Source organism: Labeo rohita, chromosome 20 (assembly GCF_022985175.1).
Source record: "Labeo rohita strain BAU-BD-2019 chromosome 20, IGBB_LRoh.1.0, whole genome shotgun sequence".
Lineage (NCBI taxonomy): Eukaryota > Metazoa > Chordata > Actinopteri > Cypriniformes > Cyprinidae > Labeo > Labeo rohita.
This window is the reverse complement of record NC_066888.1, coordinates 512,431-533,243: the sequence shown is the minus strand read 5'-3', so window position 1 is coordinate 533,243 and position 20,813 is coordinate 512,431. Positions and strand designations below refer to the sequence as shown.

Here is a 20,813-nt window from a genome sequence, read left to right as displayed (position 1 = left end):
ACTTAGCCTCTATGTTAAGACAGCGTCTTAAGTACTAGTCTGATAAACTAGCAGTTAACCAAAGAGTAATCAGTCTTATTTTTTGGATCCAGCTTGGACTAATCTACATTTTTCTGTAACTGAATATAAAACATTAGGACCAGACATAAAGAAAAATTTGGCTGACTTACTTTTTAAGACTGGTCTAACCCCTTTATGCAACCGGCCCCAGGACCGCACTTCTAGGACCCTATTTTTTGTGACAGCGCCATCTAGAGGAGACCTGATTCAAGCATAAATCAAAAACGATTCATTTTTTTATCTTTCCATCTTATTTTTAATGTAAGACCTGGTGTAAACTTGTGTTCGAGGCGATGTCAGCAATCTCCATTTAGCCTATTTAGCTGTGCAAAACAGTTCATTGTTCTGCTGAATGTTATAAACTAGCATTTGCATTCAAATTATCTTACATTTATTAATGTACCAATAAACACACTAATTTGTAGAGCAATTGTTTTACCGTTTACTCCACTTTATGCGTGTCACACATCAGACGTGAATCGCTGTGCTACGGCTAACGTTAATGAACTGAAGTCTCGCAAAGATACAAGTCTTTCTTTACAAGAAAACTGAATTTAAAACCAGAATATATATAGAATATATTGAAATAAATTAGGTTAAATATTTCAATCGGGTTTCCAATGTTAAGGGTATGTTAAGGGTTAGGAGTTGGTTAGGATAATAATTAAGTGTTTACAATTAACCAACTACATATTTCTTTAAAATATAATAACATACACAATCGCAAGCGCTGTTAAAATAATACATACATAAATACAATAAATAAAAAAAATAATACAAAAAAAAAAAAAACTATAGGGTCCTAGAAATGCGGTCCTGAAACTGCAGCCTCCGGTTGTGCAGGAATATCCTTCTCCTTAAACGTGCCCCAGGTAACTTACAAAATTAAAGTTCACTGAAAGTATGTATCAACTGACAATATTACCCTAGCGCCTTGTCACCTTGTCACCTGACCTGAATAACGAGCGCTGATTCGCTAAAATGAACTTATCGGCTTCTGTTCACAAACAAAAAGGGTGCTTGTTGGCTTCTGCAGTAAAACATGAACTCGCGATGCTTTTAAAGTGGACAATACCGGAATTTTGTCACAACGTGTTTATGGTTCAGATCGCGCTATGTGTGGAGAATAATGCACGGCACTCGTTAAGTTCATTTTATTGAAAGTGGCGTTTATCGGGTTTTGCAAATAAACTTTTAAATTGTAGTTAGTAATGCATTACATGACACATTTTAGGTAATATAATCAGACTCCCTTTTCCGATTACTTTTGATCTAACTTGTTTATCACACTGATTTAAATAGGACAATCCTGTACCATACTGATACGAAAATGTAGAGGAAAAAAATGAATTGCATTTGTTATGAACAACATGAAAGGAATTTAACATTGCAGTACGTCAACATTTCCCAAACTAGATTTTTATTTTAGTGGTTTGCGAGTTAAAATGAAATGATTAATTGAAAAGCTAATAATGAATTAAATCATAAAAATTTAAAATGATTTAGCCTTTAAAAACAATTCAATAAAATCAAAATAAAAACAAAATAAATATTTATTTGTTTACCTGCATATCATGTGACCATTTAGCAATGTCAGAAAATCATGCAACATGCAAATGTGTAACTTAATTATTAACTTGTTACCTTAAAATGTCAAAGTTACATCAAGTAAATATATTAGGTGAAATTTGTGCATTTTAACGCGTTTGAAACACAAAAGCTTTCCAAATACATAGTAATACATAGTTTAAATAAAAATGTATGTCTATCAGTAGTTGATGCAATGCTGAAATGGCTTTGTGAAATTGATTTGTGTAAATCCAGTGGTTAAAAAAAAAGCTCTTCAGGGCTTCAACTGCAGGTTACCACTTTTAATGCAATCTCATGGTGCTCACAACACACTGTTAGTGGATTACAGCTGAAGAGCGGGAACAAGCACTACTTCCTGTTAACAATCAAGCTGTAGTGACGTCATGGCAGCTGCTTCAGCTCAATCAGTCCTGAGTGTTCAAGAATCACTTGAATCTAAGCCGTAAAAATGAATCATGCTTGGGAGTCACCTCAAACCACCTGTTTATCAAACGGCTTGTTTAGTCATTTAATGTGAATGTAATGATAACTTCCTCTTGCCATTAAACAGTCTGCAAAAGTAATATGGTGGTACCAGATGAAAATGCTATGGACTATACCATATATCATGATATTTATAGTATACTTAACGTTACTTCAAAGAATACTAAGAAAGACGTGGCATTACAATGAAACCATTTTATTATTTGTTAGTGAGAGTTTAGACTGCAAAGAAATCACAAATCAAAACTCAAACACTAAAACTGAGCATGAACAGATGTAGACTAAATGGGAAAAATGAAGGGAGAAAGAGAGAGAGAAAAAATTAGAGCATCACCCCCGGCACAACTCACAGGAAATGAGAAACAGGCCGTCCGCTGGGCGCCTTAAAACTAAAGACAGGCAACTCCAGTGCATTCTGCCCTCCAACCTATGCTGTAACCCCTCTCTCCATGAAATCAGCCCCGCTAACCTCTGCTGCTCCCGCCGCGTCTCACCCCGGGTACTTTAAAATCAAGCAGGGACCAGTATGGGCCTAATATGGACCAGAGCCCACCTACACAGACAAAGCTCCACAAACAGAGTGTGGTTTGTTTGTGTTGTGCTTGTGACATAGTTCAAAAGGCAACACACATCTGGACAGATGCAATCAGAGGAGCAGCAGATAAACACACACACAGACTAACTCATACCATGTGTGAACGCCAGTGACCGGCAAAACTCCAGACAAATATGTCGAGACTAGACGGGCGGAAACGCTTCCTGTACAAATTTTGTAAGCACCATAAAACCAGTGAGGAGAAGATTTCTAACATGTTTGTAAGATGTTCGTGTCTCTGACTGTAGTGACGTCATTCTGTCCTTGATGCTGTTCCACTTCTAGCTGCTGATGTCTACGTGATCGAAAACGATACTCACAACATTACACCACCTCAAGTGCCTCATTGCCTTATAAAAATACTTACTACAAATATTAACAGTTGCTATGCAACAACAATAACCTTAGCTCTGCTGTAAAGTGAAGTGGACAGGTCAAAGATGTTAGACATATTATAGAAAACAGCACAGTCTCCCATTCAGTGAACCTCAACCGTGTGACTGCTTAAAATCAGTGCAAAATGTAAACTATATTCTCTGTATATAACATTAGCTATATAAGCATATCCAAATTTATTTGCATAGTGTGTGTGTGTGTGTGAGAGAGCGAGAGAGAGAGAGAGAGAATCTCAATCTCAAGCACAGCTCTATTTTTCTAAATCCGACTATAATGCTTGAAGATATTATAAACATTATGGTTTTCTGTAAAGCTGCTTTATTCTAAAAGCACTAAATGTACGAATCAGTACCCTAGTGAAAAATAAATATTCTAAAATGTATTTAAAATGTATTTCTTGCTAAGTATACTTCAAATACATTTACTTATTATGTACTTACCTTGCAATTGTACTTTTAGCATACTAAACTGGAACAACTAGTTTTGTGCTTAATGCACTTTAATTGTGCGGCAGTAGTGCTGATGTCCAACTAAAGATAGAAGTAGACTTGAAAGTGGAACTATACTTTAGGTAGACTTTAAATAAGTCCGTTCTTTCAATGCAACATATTTAAAGATCATACAATTCTCATCAATAGTGACATTAAAAAATATTTTAAACTTAATATTAAGAAGTGTGCATTGTGCACAAGTAGTACTCCAAATAAAGTACAATTATTTACAATAATTAAATTTTTTATATCAGTAAGTCTTGAGCGATGTGTCAGTAAATATGTTAATAGACTTGAACTATACTTAGTATAAAATAGATGCATTTAAAAATCTATTACTTTTTACTAGGATACTCGGGAAAAAATAAAGTATACCTGAATGCACTACAAAAATACTTAAATACCAACAAGTACATTTCTAGTACATTTTTATTTTTTGAGCTAAATAAAATTGTACAGTAAATACACTAATTAAAATCATATTACTTAAATAGTACTTCAGTGCAATTGCAAAATTATACTAAATAGACATTTCAATAGATTTTTAGTACATTGAAATAAAATTTACTACCACAACAGTATATAGAGAACTATTTATTAGTGTGTTTCTTAAAAGTGTGCTTTGAACAATTTAAAAAATAGTTCAATGTTAGTACACTTTTATATAGTTATCCTTAGTTTAAATTACATTTATGTTATTTAAAATATATTTGTAGTGTTATAATAAGTACATACAGTGCACTAATTAGCACTAACACTTAAACTGATGTTAAGTGTGGTCAGATACAGAAATCTTGTATAACTGCATTGCTAAAAAGTGTGCCATGATCACTTTACATAAAATTTTAGTGGATTTTTATAGATACTTTCACTAAATTCTATTTGGATTTTCATGAAAAAATACAGTATAAATGTATGTATACTGGTTGTTTCTACATTACCTGTGCTGCATTGTTGTGTTGTATGTGGTAAAAGGGTAATTATCCTTAATCTATGGGTGTTTACATTTACATCAATTACATTTACAGTCATTTTAATCAAATGTATTATTTCTAACATTTAGGTAGTTAATTTATTAATGATGGAAAACAACAGCTTGATGAACTGACTACACAATAGGTTTCAGAATGTGTTTAGATGTGCACCAAAATTCACAGTTTAACAGTAAGTATACTTTTAGCATAAAGTACTTTAAGTGCTATATTTTTAATATGGAAAAACTGCTACTAATGACATAGTAATAGTGTACTTGATTGCACTATGTAAATTTAGTGCAATATATATTTAAAAGTGTATGAAGGATAGTTTCAGTTGTACTACAACTACAGGTGGTAACTAAATACTTTTAAGTATGCTAAATATTCATATTCATGATGTCCCAAAATAGCACATTTGAGTACACTTAGATGTTCTTACAAATCATTTTTAGCATATTAAGTACAAAATTAGTGCGTGAAAATAAAGCACTTTAAGTACATTATAAAAGTGTACTAAGTATACTTAAAAGAACTCAAATTCAGGAGGAAAACAGATTCTTTTTATGAACAAGTCATTTGAATCTCACCAATATGTTTAAAAACTGAATCATTCCGGAACGAACAGAGCTAAAGTGTGATGTCTAGTGTTGGTTCTGCTGTGTGTCTGAATACTTTTTTATTGATGGAGCAGAAAAAATAATGCAACTGGCAATACTGCGACTAAAATGCATGTTACTCAATATTAACTGTCAACTTGTTTATTGAACTGTTGCATAACCTGCAATATCACACTCACAGTCTGGTCTGAATATCAGCATTACCTACAGCTGATTGACAGCTGATATTTGGCATGACAGCTCTTGCTTGTGTGGGATTGCTTCAATAAAACGCAACTGGAATGCACAACTTTTTATAGTTTTTTTTAAGGATACTTTTGAAGGTTATGTGAAACATGCAAACTTTTATTAACAAGCCCTTTGTGTGTTCTCATTTAATTGCATGGAAATCATTTGAAAACCACTTTTGTGGCATGCACCAGAAAGGGATATCAAATTGCACATAATCATGATTGCACCTAATCTCCAACACACCATGTGAAACACCTGTCCATATGTGAAATCTGTGAGCGACCGTAGTAAAGACCCACAATTTCCAGGTAATGTGTACTTTGTCCACAGCAATTTAAACTCTATGAAAAAAATGTCAGAAAGTCTCTGTAGAAGTAAGTCGCTTATTTAACGTCATCTTGCCAAAGGAGGCTGTTGCCATAGAGATAAACTATTACCAGACACTCGATCAAATATGTTGCTACTCAGTATAAAGAGCGAATCTATATGAACTTGTAGGATCCAGCATGTAAAATAGAAGTTCATGTCACATCACCACTAAAAATCATTGCAATGTGTGTGAAGTGAATGTTAATCTAAATCTACTCTGATTTATTTATTTTTTTATTTTTTTATTTCTTTACATGCACCAGAGTTAAACAAATACACAGTGTCACAATGTCTGACTCAAGAGCCATAAAAAGCCTGTTGTGGAAGCCTGTTTCAGTTGGATCAGTTGATTGCAACATTTTATCTCAGAATTCTGACTTTTTCTTGCAATTCTGAATTGCAAGATATTGTAAGATGTAAACTCAGAACCGCAAAATATAAACAAGCAATTCTGAGAAGAAAAGTCTGAATTGTGAAAAATACACAACTGCGAAATTTTTTTTTTATTTTTAATTCTGTGGCAGAAAGGGGCCTCTATACATATTACACTGCAAAAGCAAAGGAAAAAAAATGAATAATAATAATAATAATAATAAAAACAAAGAGAATACAAAAATCTGAGTATCTTGCGTCCATTTGTTTTTCCTTTTTTTTTTTTTTTTTTTTTTCATTCAGGGGTAGAAAAATGAATAAAACCTTAAATATTCAATTACTACACATGGACGGGAACAAAACGCCCCTTTCTGCTGATTGGTCAGCCGAAGATCAAAAAATGTCGGCGTCAGTTCTTCAACAGTTTCACTCAGAATAATAGTCGTCCGCTACTGCAGTTGAAATGATAATTAATGCGTTTATTGCAACTACATTTAATCTTTTTCTCATCAAACAACTAACGCAGTGGTTCTCAATCCTGGTCCTGGGGGCCCCCTGCTCTGCACATTTTGCATGTCTCCCTTATTTAACACACCTGATTGAGATCATCAGCTCATTAGTTCAGTTCATGGATCTCTCTCCTAATGAGTTGATGATCTCAATCAGGTGTGTGAAATAAGGGAGACATGCAAAATGAGCAGAGCAGGGGGCCCCCAGGACCAGGATTGAGAACCACTGAACTAACGAATGGCTCGACACTACCCGTACTGGGGCAGAGACGGGGCTTTCTTCTGTGTGCTGTTCTCAAAGTGCCAGGGGGGTCCTACTGCATTTTCTGGACTGTAAGTCACATTTTTTTTTATCATGAAACATGCTGTGATTTATTCCAAAATAATTCATATAATGCATTTAAATACATCAAATAATCTTAATGTAGACTGTTAAAAGTAGAGGTGTCAGCTGTTATGGTTCATGTTTGTGGCATATGCCAGAAAGATGTTCAAGGAGACTGAAGCAGTGCATTCTGTTGTTTTCTATATTTTTCAAAGGGATGAATTTTGCACTCATTTTGAATTTACATAAATAAAAATCATTCGAATTTTTTTTCCATTTCGAATGATGTCCTGCTCTTATTTGTATGACTGTAAATGACAGAGTAAGTTGTTTCCGCTGCTGAGAAAAGAAATTCTAGTCATGGCCCTTGCACCTCGCACGCTCACAGAACATATCAGTGCCTGTTCATTATCAAAGTAAAACACTGTCAACCAAACAAATAAAACGTTATCATGCTTAATTAAATTTGTCTGTTGTTCAATAGTCTATAGGCTAAAGGTATCATCACTTGTATAGTTGCTGACTGTTATTTTACTTGCATATTGGGACCTGACTTCAGAAGCCTTCTTTACAAAAATATTTTAGCAGGTAAATCACAAACAGGCTATAGAAAGTTTGAACTGAATGAGAGATGCAAGTCCACCGGCTGTGCAGTTTCAGTGTCTATTCAAATAAATGCCTTCTGGCGTTTAAAATAAATGTTATTTGTAACAGCACTGTTTAGCATATTTTTATTTTACATGGCTACTTATGTTTTTTTATTCTTGTTTGTTTTCTGAATACCATTCATTTAAGGATTTGCTATGAAGTGAGGTGAAGTAAATGTTAATAGTGTTTGTGCATACAGGGACAGTGCAGAGAGAATGCACAACGACTTGCTCTGGAAATTTAGTTGGCAGAGAAAATAAAACCGTTTTATTTGACATCAATTAATACCCTATATTAATGGAAAAAAAAAAAAACAAAGTTATGACTGCTGTGTATTTACACTTCACTACTGGTCTGCACTTGACAAGGCGTGTTTATCTGTTTAGAGTTTATTTAACCCATTGCAACTTATTGAAACTGTATGAACTATAGGCTACTTACCTTGTTATTATCTGCTTTATTTATGTATTGAAAGAAAAAGAAAGAAAGAAAAAAAATATCATGCTTGCACTTTTAATGGCAAAGAATCATGGCTTTTTCATTTTTTTTTTTTTAATGTGTTGTAAAACAATCCTTTGCAAATCATGCCGAAGTATATCAAACAGTTCTGAGGGTATAGGGTTTGGTTTTAGAAACAAACCAAAATGTCAAGTTATAAGCCTATATGAAAATCTTGCTTGCTTTGTTTTTTTATAAAACACAAGTTATTATAAACCTCAGAAAAGCATTTTAATATCTCTATTGTCCTCCGGTTGTCAGATAGTCAGAATGACAGTTCTTGTGTAAACGTTAGGCCTACACCAAAGTCAATGCCTATTCTTTCCTTTTTGTTGTAGTGTTTAAAAATATTTAATGCACAACAAATCTAATTATTTATATCTTAACTTTTTTTTTTTAACTTACTGGGCGACCAGGGTAGGCTAAATGACAGCCATCAAACCCTGCACACTAATGCAAACCGTAAGTAAATTTATGTCTACACAGAAGAAAGTCCTGTCTAGGCTCTGCCCCGGTACAGGTTGTGTCGAGCCATTCATTAATCTGATTGTTTGATGAGAAAAAGATTAAATGTGGGTTGCAATAAATGTGTTATTTATCAGTTCAACTGCAGCAGCGGAGGACTATTATTCTGCGTGAAACTGCGGAAAAACTGACGCCGGCATGGTTTGATCTTCGGCTGGCCAATACGCAGAAAGGGGCGTTTCGTTCCCGCCCACATGTAGAAATCAAATATTCAAGCCGTTTATTCGTTTTTCCACCCCTAAACGAAAAAAGAAAAATCAAGTTGTTTTTTGTTTTTCTGAAAAAAAAAAGCAGTTTTCTCATGTTTCCTCTTTCAGTATTAAATAAAAAAACGAATGGACGAATGATACACAGATTCACAAAGTGTATTTTTAATTTTTAGAGCCAATAAGTGTTTTTTTGTTTGTTTGTTTGTTTTTTTTGCCTTAAATGATAATAAGGTTTTGGTGGACAATGTATTTTATTTCCATGAAACTAATGTGCAAACAATCTTAATTATCTTAAAAATAGCCTTTCATTTCTTTAAGAAAACTGTAATTGTTGACCTGGGCATGTTCTTGACAGGCATCAGGAGATTTACGCACAAACGCTTTTTTCCCACATATGTAACTGGTCAGTGCAATGAGGATGAATCCTTTATTTAAAACTTTAAAAGTCAGTTAAACACAGCCCAATCTATGTGGATATGAAAAGTCTTTTAGATGAATGTTAACAGTGCCTTTAAACTTAGAGTAATGGCATCATTAGCAGTGGAGAGAGTTCAGAGGTCAAAGAACATCATCAGCACATGCTGACCCACTTTAACAGCTCAGGGTTTATTCGCACAACACACATCTGAAAATGCAGGACAATCATATGCATATTCATCTTGTTCACTGTCTTGTTGAGTCCTCAGCTCTGTGTGTGTGTGTGTGTGTGTGTGTCTATTAAGGGTTTGTTCATTCTTCCAATGTTCGTTCACGGCTGAAAGAGCACATGAACTGATGCTGACCCCCTTTTACAGCTTTTTCTTAATGTATATTCTTAGTCTTAATTTGAATTGTTACTCCTCTGGTTAATATTTGAACACACACGAAGACATTTTAATGAAACCTTAAAGGTATCTGTTCCTTATGGAAACCGCCACTGAATAATAATAATAAAAAAAAGGTTATTGCGACTTATCTCACAATTCTCACAAGACTTTTTTTCTCAGAATTGTGAGATGTAAACTCACAATTGCAGGTTAGAAACTTTTAAATCTTTAATCTTTTTATTTTAGTTTAAATCTCGCAATTCTGACTTCTATTTATTTTGCAGAGCTCATTTTGAGAAGGTAAAAAGGTGTTGTTTTACACAACCATTGAGAATTTTTAACCAAAGTATATTATAGACATTTCATTAAGACCCTAAAGAATCATATCAACTTGTGGAAAATTGGCATCCGATGACCCCTTTAAGGGGTTACTCGACCCCACAATGAAAATTTTGTCATTAATCACTTACCCCCATGTCGTATCAAACCCGTAAAAGCTTTGTTCATCTTCAGAACACAATTTGAGATATTTTGGATGAAAACCGGGAGGATTTTGACTGTCCCATTGACTGCCAGGTAAATACCACTGTCAAGACCCAAAAAAGTAAGAAAGGCATCGTCAAAATAGTCCATCTGCCATCGGTGGTTCAATCTGAATTTTTTGAAGCGACGAGAATACTTTTTGTATGCAAAGAAAATAAAAATAACGACTCAACAATTTGTCTCCTCCGCATCACCGTAGTGCCATTTTGGATAGTATGCCCTGTATGCAAACAGCGTACGGTGTTCTCTGTCAGCTGCGTCACGCGGATACGTTTTCCCCATTTAATTATGCTTTGATTCGAATGAAAACAGCGTATTCACGCTGATGGCAGATGGACTATTTTGACGATGCCTTTCTTATTTTTTGGGGTCTTGGCAGTGGTATTTAAATGGCAGTCAGTGGTACAGTCAAAATTTCTTCGTTCCGAAGACGAACGAAGCTTTTACAGGTTTGGAACAACATGGGGGTAAGTGATTAATGACAAAATTTTAATTTAGGGGTGGAGTAACCCTTTGAGCTCCTGTGTATGAGGTGCATCTTCAGGTGTTTTTTTAAAGGCCTCAGCACATCCATCTGCACATTTACGGCAGAAAACACACAAAAACACTTTCAGTGTAAACGGCCTCTTATTCACATGACACAACATCAGTTAACATTTTAATAGAGTGGCCTTAGGTTTTAAAAGTGATCTGGATAGATTCATAATCTCTCTCTCTCATTGAATCATTTGGAGCAGTTTCTCAGTCAGTACAACAGCATCATGATATTTAAAGACACATAGAGAGCAAATGAGGGCTGGATGAAGTGGATATTTACCCACAATCGACTGAATTGATTGAGAGGAACTTGAGGGGAACGTAATCCAAAACAATTGACTGAAACCACTACAAAAACACTGATTAGAAAATGAATGGTTTTGTCTTAATATCGCAGTAGCATACTACTGCATACTACTTTAATAGAGGCTTATTATCTAAGTATGAACCAACCCAAAAATGTACACATTTCCTGTGCATATAACAGTAATAAACAGTGTCTAAAATTAAATGAAGGTGATTCTCAGGCAGTTCGGTTCTATACACTCCTCTGATTTAATTTTTCACACTCCCATTATGCATGTGTTTAAAGTCCCCGGTTGTGTCTCTCCCCCTGCAGACACTGGAGTTAAATCAAGGGCAAATGAAAGGCTAAATGAGCCTGTAACATAATGATGATAAATGATGTCTGTATTGTGGTCATGTGACGGCATCATTACAGCACATTATACATCAGCCCATGTGCCGGCACTGATTAATACTAACACACACACACTCACTCACTTTCTTGTGCAGGTAAGCAGGCGGGGCGCTCCAGTAGTATGGTGCTCTCAGGTAAGTCTGTGCATCTGATTGGCTCACGGTCACCTGGTGGGCTGTCTCTCTGCTGGGCACCGCCCACACAAGCCCCTCCCCATCCGCTCCTGTCAGATACCATCCAGACATATCTGTCACCTGCAAACGAACACACCAAACATTCACATTTCTCACTGGGGCAACAGTGATACAGACAAATTAATGGTTATATGGTCATCATATGCAAACAACAAAAGATCTTTTTAAGTATTAAGTGTGTGTTATAATTTTAGCAGAAGGTCCAGCAGCTCTCTCTTGACATTTCATAACCTCATAATCATTCATTCTCCATTGTGATTGGAGCAGTCAGCTTTGCACATGAACAAATTCATTCATTATCAGCATGTGCGATTAAAAAAAAAAAAAAATAATAAGTTCAGAACGCTCATTTGCATACCAATACGGTTGACAGCTGCTAATGCACAATTTACCATTTTAGATCAACTAACTGTAATACTGTATATGAAATGAAACCATAAATGGCAACTATGTGTTGCCTTTATTTATTTATTTATTTTTTGCGTTTTTCTTGATAGAACAGTGGAGATATAACAGAGGGAGAGAGAGAGAGGGGTGGGATCCGGAAAGGTCCACGAGGCAAGATTCGAACTCGGGACACCCAAAGTGCAACTGCAAAATATGTCGACACGCTCCCCACAAGGTTATTGGCGCTGATGGCTACATGTTGCTGTTTCAGAGGGAAATGCAAAACATTTAATGACATTTCATTTTCTTCGGCAGCGCATTTGCCGGCAAACGGCCAAAATAAAAGCTTGCTGACTTTAGGTTTAGAAATGTTGCAAATTTATATAAAAATAAAACAGTAAAAAGAGAAAGAGAGGGAAAAAGAAAATGCAAATACTAGCATTGTATTTTAAAGTGTACTATTAAATAATTGCATTTTTATTTATTGTTCATTTTTTATTTTAATATATAATAGTATACCTACACCATATTCTTTATATTGTTTATTTTATTTTAAAGAGTAATTAAATAAAGTGCAATAATACAATTATTACTATAATTTATTTTTAATAGTTATGTTTAATGGGTCACTATGTGCAGTGTGAGCACCAAACCAAATCTTCAGGTGCTCTCATTAGAACCAGACCGGAAAATGTATGTGCACCCCTGATGATCTGTATTTTTGCCTGTATCCTTTCTCTTATCTGCAACATTCTAAATATTTTTGCATGTTTGATCAAACAACCTCAAAATTAAAGTTTGTCACTGTTTGTGAGAGAAGCAAGAGTTCATTGTGTACAACAACAATATCAATACTTATTTTATAATAATGAAACAATCTGTATTTGGTGTCAGCATCTATTGATTTAATATCAGGAATATTGATGTGGCATATTGTATTGATTCATATACTGATTTAACCTGCAATATATGCAGTATGTATATTTTTAGCTAAATGAAGTCTTTTCTGTTCTGTTACACTCTTGATGGCAATGCTGTGTGTACAGTATATAGTCATAGTGTCAGTGTCCTGCAGTGTGACTTGTTCTAACTCATCTAAAACTATTTTAAAAAACATTGTTCTAATTCTTAAGTAATTATTACACATGCAATTTTACAAGAAATAAAAGGTACTTTAAATATTTGCGCATAAAATTCATGTGTCGCACTATAGGACCATTTACACACTTTTTATTCATATTACAGAAATTAAAAAAACAAAAATATGTTTAATTGTCATGACAATGCAAATTAACATATTAAAAATGGGAACAAGACTTTCTGACTGCAAATTATTTTAAAATAATTTAAAATAAATTCATCAAATGCTGGTAACCTGATAATTTTTCATTAAACTAAACCGTTTTTCACAGTAAACAATCCAGATTTGGAAGTGAGAAGGTTATGTTGTGGTAATGTGACATCTATCAAACATCTGTCATCCTTATTCTGGCTAATTCTCTTGATAATTTTGACCAATTTGATCTGTCTATGATCTAGTCTGTGACTGAAGAGGCTTAAAGAAACTACAATCGGCAGGCATTTAATCTTATGTGTGGATCAGAGGTTCTCCTCTTGTGTACTGTAATGTTCTTATTAAAACGGAAGACGGAAGCCTTGATGTTTCTTTTTTGTGAAGTGTTTTATGTCTATTTTTGTTTATTTATACTATTTTCAGGTAAGCTTGACAGATGACGTGGTCTATTTTTACTTTTGACTAATGTACTCTAAGCCTAAAAAACTATACAAATGAAAGATCTGCAACTGTTTCTGAATGCATTTAGCAGTTATTGATTTCACATCAGTCACTTTATTTCAAAGCTTATATCACATAGTGCTCTGATTTTAAAAAGAATGCTATTACAGGGACAGTTCACCCAAAATTTTAATTGTTTACTAATTTTCCACTTGTATTTTTTTTTGTACTTCTTTTTTTGTACTTCTGTTGAACACAAAAAAAGATATTCCCCACCCCCATTATGAAAGTCAGTGGCTACCATCAGCTGTTAACTACCCCTTTAACTTTTTTTTTTCTGCTTGATGAGACTCACACATTTAAAAGGACACAATGCTAAGTGTTCTGTGCGTTAACGTCTCTAAAAACAAGTACTTTTATCTGAAACAAATTAAACATTTTGTTTTTTATATGAGTAAGGAACAGTCAGTAGTATTTTTTTTTAAATGAATGGCTTTGTGTTTCTTTTCAGTTATTAAATTGATACATTTATATGCATTATATTCATATTGCTTTGTTTATATTGCTTTTTAACATATACAGTTATAAAAAACATATAGTTTTTTATACTTAACTTGGATACTACTGTGGATGGTGCACTGCAGTGTTTCATTGTTTAACAGCCTGAATTTTCAATTCAGTTCAGTTCAATTCAACTCAACTCAGTTCAAGCAAGGCAGTTGAATTTGAAACTTTGAATTATTATTATTATTTATTATTATTATTATTATTATTATAGTTAAAAATGAAAATGAAACCCAAAATAAATAAAGTTTAATTGTGCTATAAAAGTTTTCATGCTATCATCTCTTTTACTTCACTGGCGTTGTTAGTGAAATTACAATCTGACAGAAAGATTGATCTGATCTGTTCATCTGTGTGGATCCATTTACTCATTCAACCTGTTATACTGAATAACTATTTACAGGAATTTCCTGCACTATAACTGCAGCACTGGTGGAAATTAGTAAAATATGTGTAATACTGTCAGTAGCACATCAATCTTTAGGCCTTTTTCAGGGTAGTTTAGCATTATGTTTCTGAGTAAGACTGTGTGTGTTTAGACAGAATCATCAATGTGTTTGGCCACTTAATAAGGACATTTAAAGTCATTAAGATCTGCCTGTACATCAGAATGCACACACACTCTTTCACACTCTTTCACACATGCATGAGCAGCATACCGACACACACACACACACACACACACACACACACACACACACAAGCGGCCGTAATTAAAGCTAGCAGAGCTCTGAAAAGACAAATCAAGGTCAGCTTAATTGTACAGACAGATGCTGGTAGCATCTCTCACACACACACACACACACACACAAATTGTTGCAAAAAATGTCATAGCCCCATACACTATTAACCTTTCACCCTTTCTAACTTCTGTCCCCTTTGTGTATGTATAAAGCCTGTGCTCGTGACAGTTCACTTCTAAACGTGATGACCAGCAACTTTTGTTCACTCATTAAACTGGAAAATATCCATGTGAATCTTCTGTGTGTGCATGTGTGTGTGTAAGAACAGCCATTACTGCTTAATAAGACTGAATCCCACTAGCCAAGCGGAGATTTAAGATAGTGTAACTAATGAGAAACGAGACCCCTCTCTCACACACACACACACACACACACACACACACACACACACACACACACACACACACACACACACACACACACTTGTAATGAAATGGCTTGTCTCCTACATTACTGTAGTCCCAGTGGGATTCAGTACACAGGCTGGCTAGACCAGAACAGTAGCACTTCTCGCATCCATGGGGATGGTCTCCACGGAGATTATAGAATCCCTGTTTACAGCGGTCGCAGTTCTGTCCCTCCACATGCTCCTGGAAAAAGAAAGAGAGAGAGAGAGAGAGTTGAGTGAAACTGGGCTGCATGCACTATTAAACACTGTTAAAGCAGCACCAACCCATGGGAAGTGTGTTACTTAAACACACACACAGGTGCACAAACCTCTACAGTGAAGGAAAAGTCATTATTCTTCCATTTCATTTATTTCAATAACTGCAGGTCCTCTTGTAACACCATTTAAAATTACTGCCGAAATTCAGAAATCATCTAATATGCTTATTTGCTGCTCAAGAAACATTTCTGATTATTATCAATGTTGAAAACAGGTGTGCTGCACAACATTTTGGTGGAAACTGTGATAAATGTTATTTTACAGATTCACAGATGAACACAAGTTCAAAAGAACAGCATTTATTTAAAACAGAAATATTTCTTAGCAACATAAATGTCTTTACCGTCACTTTGGATTAATTTAATGTGCCCTTGGCGAATAAAAATGTGACCCAGGAACACAAAACCAGTCTTATGTATCACTGGTATATTCATAGCAATAGCAAAAAATACATTGTATCGGTCAAAATGATTGATTTTTCTTTTATGCCAAAAATCATTAGGTTATTAAGTAAAGATCATGTTCCATGAAGATATTTTGTAAATTTCCTATATATCAAAACTTAATTTTTGATTAGTAATATGCATTCCTTACAACTTACTTTAGAAAACTTTAACTTTAACTTTTTAGAGTGTACATAACAATTTCTCTGACAAGACGCTCACTTAAACAATATCACCCACAGACCTACTATTAAGTCCTCCAGTTTCATTTTTCAGTAAATACAGTCATTTGAATGAATTCATCCTGCTGTGTGTTGTGATTAACCCATTTCAGATTCAAATTCTGATTGTCAGTCAACCCTCCTGTGTGAATCCAGCACTAACATTTCATACAGCGTATGAAACTCTCTCAGATGAACTTCTCCGTTCCAGTCACCAGACTGTGTTCTGACACTTTCATTTATTTCTGTATATTACAGCTATTGGCAAGTCTGGCATTAGACTGCAGCACCTGGAGCGAGTCCATCCCGTCTGTGGGTGTCATTTACTGATGTTTCTTAATGTTCCATTTACACTGGCACTCTGCCTGAGCCCAGCCATTACTGAACAGAGCTGAACGCTTGCCTCTATAATCTGACCATCACAGCCTCTTCATCTGGGCAACGCCGAACACGCTTCACCTCCACTCACTCTTCATCTGTTCATCCATCCATCCGGAGTGCTGAGAGAAATCCTGCGAAACCCTTCTCGATCAACTAGTCCTGCATTAAAGCTGAAGTGGCTCATTTTTTTCTCTCTCTATTTTTTTTTCAGTGCACTGAAAGACTTGAGTCTTTATTAGGATGGGAAAACGGATCCAGACTGAAATGATTCGACAGACGCGAAAAAAAAGACGCAAGTTAGTTCTCATGATAACATCAAAGTGTAAAGCAGTATTTCATTTTTCAGAACAAAGGCGACATCAGATGTGTGTCTGATACTGAGCGATCAAATCAGAGCGGCTAACTGTACTACAGCTTTCATATGAAGCGCTGCACTCTTATGCTGAATTTGGAGGTGCCATAGAAACACTTTAACCTTTTATTAATATTAATAACATTTAATGGCTGTTGTTACTTTCTTGGATGTACTGTCTGGATGTCAGATCACTCATGCAAACATCCACTACTTTGGAAAGGATGAATCACTGGGTCTGTTGCATGTTTCACTGCATAAGACTCACTCCCCTGCTCTACTGCTGGAACATTTTAAAATCCCCCCGATGAGACTGAAATCAATCATTAGGGGCCTCTGGATTCCCACCTGCCATCTTTACAGGAAGAAGAGGCTGTTTTGGTGGTCTGAGTAGAGCTCAGCTCTATAGTCTGATTTACTGTCCATGTGGACTCCTGGGTTATACAACAGCAGTGTTTTCCCAGTGAAGGACTGAACTTTGGAAAATTAACAACCAACTCTTTTGTCCAGTAGACTCGAAGAAAAGTCTGTAAAATAGGGCCTAATGTACCGTGTTGTGTTTTAGGGATAAATTACATGTCTGTAAACTTAACAGAAAAGGTACTGGTAATTTTCTGCCATTTTCCTATGGATTTTTTTTTAGTTCAGATGCTCAGTTTTCTATACTCTGACTCTGTGTGGTGCACATCTTCAACACCCTGTAGCTAATGTTGTCAGGCTTCCAGAAGTTGTGGATCTTCTCCAGCTTGTGCCTGAGGCCTCATGTGAGACTTTCAGACAGCAGACTTTCTGCAGAAGCTCTTTCAGCCAGACGTCTGAAAGTCTGGTTCTTCAGATTTAGATATATTCATCTAGTTCCCCTGCACCAGCTTACAAGACTGCTGTAAATGCTGTAATTTATCTCCAAACTTCATTGTTCCTTGATCAGTTTATCTCACCTCTCAAAATTAAACTAAGACCAGATCTAAAAGTCTCTTCTTAATAAAACAGTTCTTTAGATCCTTCATGGTTGCTTTTTGTTGAACCACACTTACACATTTGGGACCTGCATTGTTCATGCAAGTTGATGTCATATGTCAGTCTTTAGCATCTGTTTCACATAAGAAGGTACATGTCCTGGGGTCTCATTTATAAACGCTGCGTACGCAATTTTCCATGTACATATCGGGATTTATAAAAAATAAACTTGGCGTAAGTATGTACTCTTTTTTCCTGGAGTAAGAAAAGTAATAAAGTTAAACTCTGTTTTCATTTCGATATACATGTTTACATTAAGTATTCCGTTCTCATTAACTGAGATAAGCTAAAATTACATAAAGACATTACACAGAAGTTAAACAAAAATCATGAATTTAGACATATTTGTGGTGGCATGCTTTCATGTGACATGCTATGTTTTAATGATAGCAAATAGTGCTATAGGTGTACAATAATTAATATTTAAACTAAACTGCAGTTCTCATGTTATGAGAAAATATTTTTAGCGAGAGCAATGATCAATGATTCACACTTACTTTAATATTATGGCGGGTACTGCTGGATTTAGTGATCAAACAGTTCATTCACTGATATGAATACATCCAATGATAATAGCTTACTGTAAAACCGCAGCTGCACGGAGGTTGCTTTAAATGTTAATGAGCTCTGCTAGCCCCGCCCCTCTCTTCTCTCTGTGGAGTGACGAGCCTGTTTACTTTAGTCGCATTTAGCCGCGTTTAGCCGGCCTCTGTGGGTGTGACGCCACACCAACAGGCATCTGAGAATGGCTCGATTTGAAAAAGGGGATATTATTTTTACAGATTATTTGAAAACCACTGCATGGATTTTTATCCTTATAGGGTGGTTGTGTACATACACTGCCAACACACATTAATGCGAGAAGAGAGGGGCGGGGCGAGCAGAGCTCGTTAACATGTAAAGCAAATAAAAAATAACAACATACAGAAGATTGGTACCAGCACTGATATTGCAAACCCCTATGTGCAGTTGCACCCCCGGCTAAAATCTAAAGTGTTTACATTTGCACAATCAGCACTTTATATTTGGGACCCAAACAGTGTCCTCAACTGTATTATCTCCTCAGTTGCACCATCTGTTGTTCACAAAACTACTAGATGACCACCACCGTTCTTGCTTTCATGAACAATTTAAAATCCATTCAGTCCAGTTGGTAGTATCAGCACCCAGTGAGGCACAAGAGGTTATGCTGTCTGTATTACCGGCCAACGATCTGTGCTGAGATGCTGAGAGCTTGTCCATTTACTGTGTTTTGACCATAATGATCATAAGCCAGGTCTGATTTCTTCTATTTGTTTTGAAGCTCAGCACTAGCAAATCCTCCTGAGGACTCTGGAGGCAACAGAGGACAGAAACCAGTCCTATCACCTCAACACTACCAGACAAACAAAAAGACAAACACTGCAGCAATATTAAAGTACTCACTTCTATATTATGAAAGTGCAATCCAATCTATTTTTGTGTGAACTAGCTGGCTAACATATTTGTAAGTCTCTTTGGTTAAAAGTTTTTGCTAAATGAATAAATGTCAAGGTTAAATATTTAGCTTCAGTGTATCTCGTCTTCCTCTATTTGAAGTTCCTCCTTGTTCTTTAGAGTATTGATGTTTTAAGGAGTTTATGGCCATCCAGCAAGGAAAGGAAAGGACAAGTATGGTGACCCATACCATATCCAAGAGCACACACACACCTGGAGCAGTGGGCAGCCATATTGCTATCGCTGTGGCGCCCGGGGAGCAGTTGGGGGTTTGGTGCCTTGCTTAAGGGACTCACGTCAGTCGTGGTATAAAGGGTGGAGAGAGCACTGGTTATCTTCAATTCCCAATTCAAGCCCACAACCTTTGGTTACAAGCCCAACTCCCTAACCATTGGGCCACGGCTGCCCCAGTAAATGCCGTATACAAAAATATCTGCCTGCTCAATGATGCAGTTCGAAGAATGAAGATCCTCCTCACTGAGCTAATTGATCAGTGAGTCTAATTATCTCTGTGCTAGACATTAGGACTAGTTGCTTTTAAATCATTAATGCTGCAGGTTCTCTGTACTTCCCACAAACTGTGTATGTGTGATCTTCTGCATGTCAATAATTAACCTAACCAGGGTCAAAGTTCATCCTGCACGGTTGCTCTAGAAACCACTCTTTGTAACTGGCTGATGCAGGATAAACTCTGAAAGCATCCTGTGAACAGCAGATTTCAGAAACACAGATTGGCATCCATAAATATCTAAACAACGCGACCCCAACCTACACACCCAAGGAATCGCACTGACCTCCACGAAGCCATTTCTCGGGAAATCAAAAATTGAATCAATACATTTTGTGAGGCAAATTTTACACTGTAAAAGTGTGTCTTTAAAATGGCCAAAGGGGAAAAAACACATTTTTAGAGCACAAGATGCAAAAGTTATGAGATAATGTACAATTTTGAACTTTTGACCACACTGGCTATATATAGGAAAACTATGAAATATGATAATAATATAATAGGCGCACAAGTATCTATTCCAAGATTAAATAATCAAACTAGAAAAAGGCTAGTAATATTTTGGTTATACAGTCCATGCCTATGTGGTAGTGTTGCGGTAGCAGTGAGTGCAGTCATCATAAGCAGAGGGAGGACAGTGTTAA

At 35.7% G+C, this 20,813-nt stretch overlaps 1 protein-coding gene across 3 annotated transcripts in view; it reads right to left on the bottom strand.

Annotated features, from left to right (window-relative positions):
- Positions 1-20,813, bottom strand: part of lama2 (laminin, alpha 2) — a 224,208-nt gene that overhangs the window by 111,095 nt on the left and 92,300 nt on the right. For all 3 annotated transcript variants that reach the window (XM_051138593.1, XM_051138594.1, XM_051138595.1), the window contains exons 11-12: positions 15,554-15,694; positions 11,565-11,735 (exon numbers count right to left, since the gene is read on the bottom strand). In XM_051138593.1, coding sequence (XP_050994550.1) covers positions 11,565-11,735; positions 15,554-15,694 — 312 coding nt within the window. The remainder of the gene's footprint in view (positions 1-11,564; positions 11,736-15,553; positions 15,695-20,813) is intronic.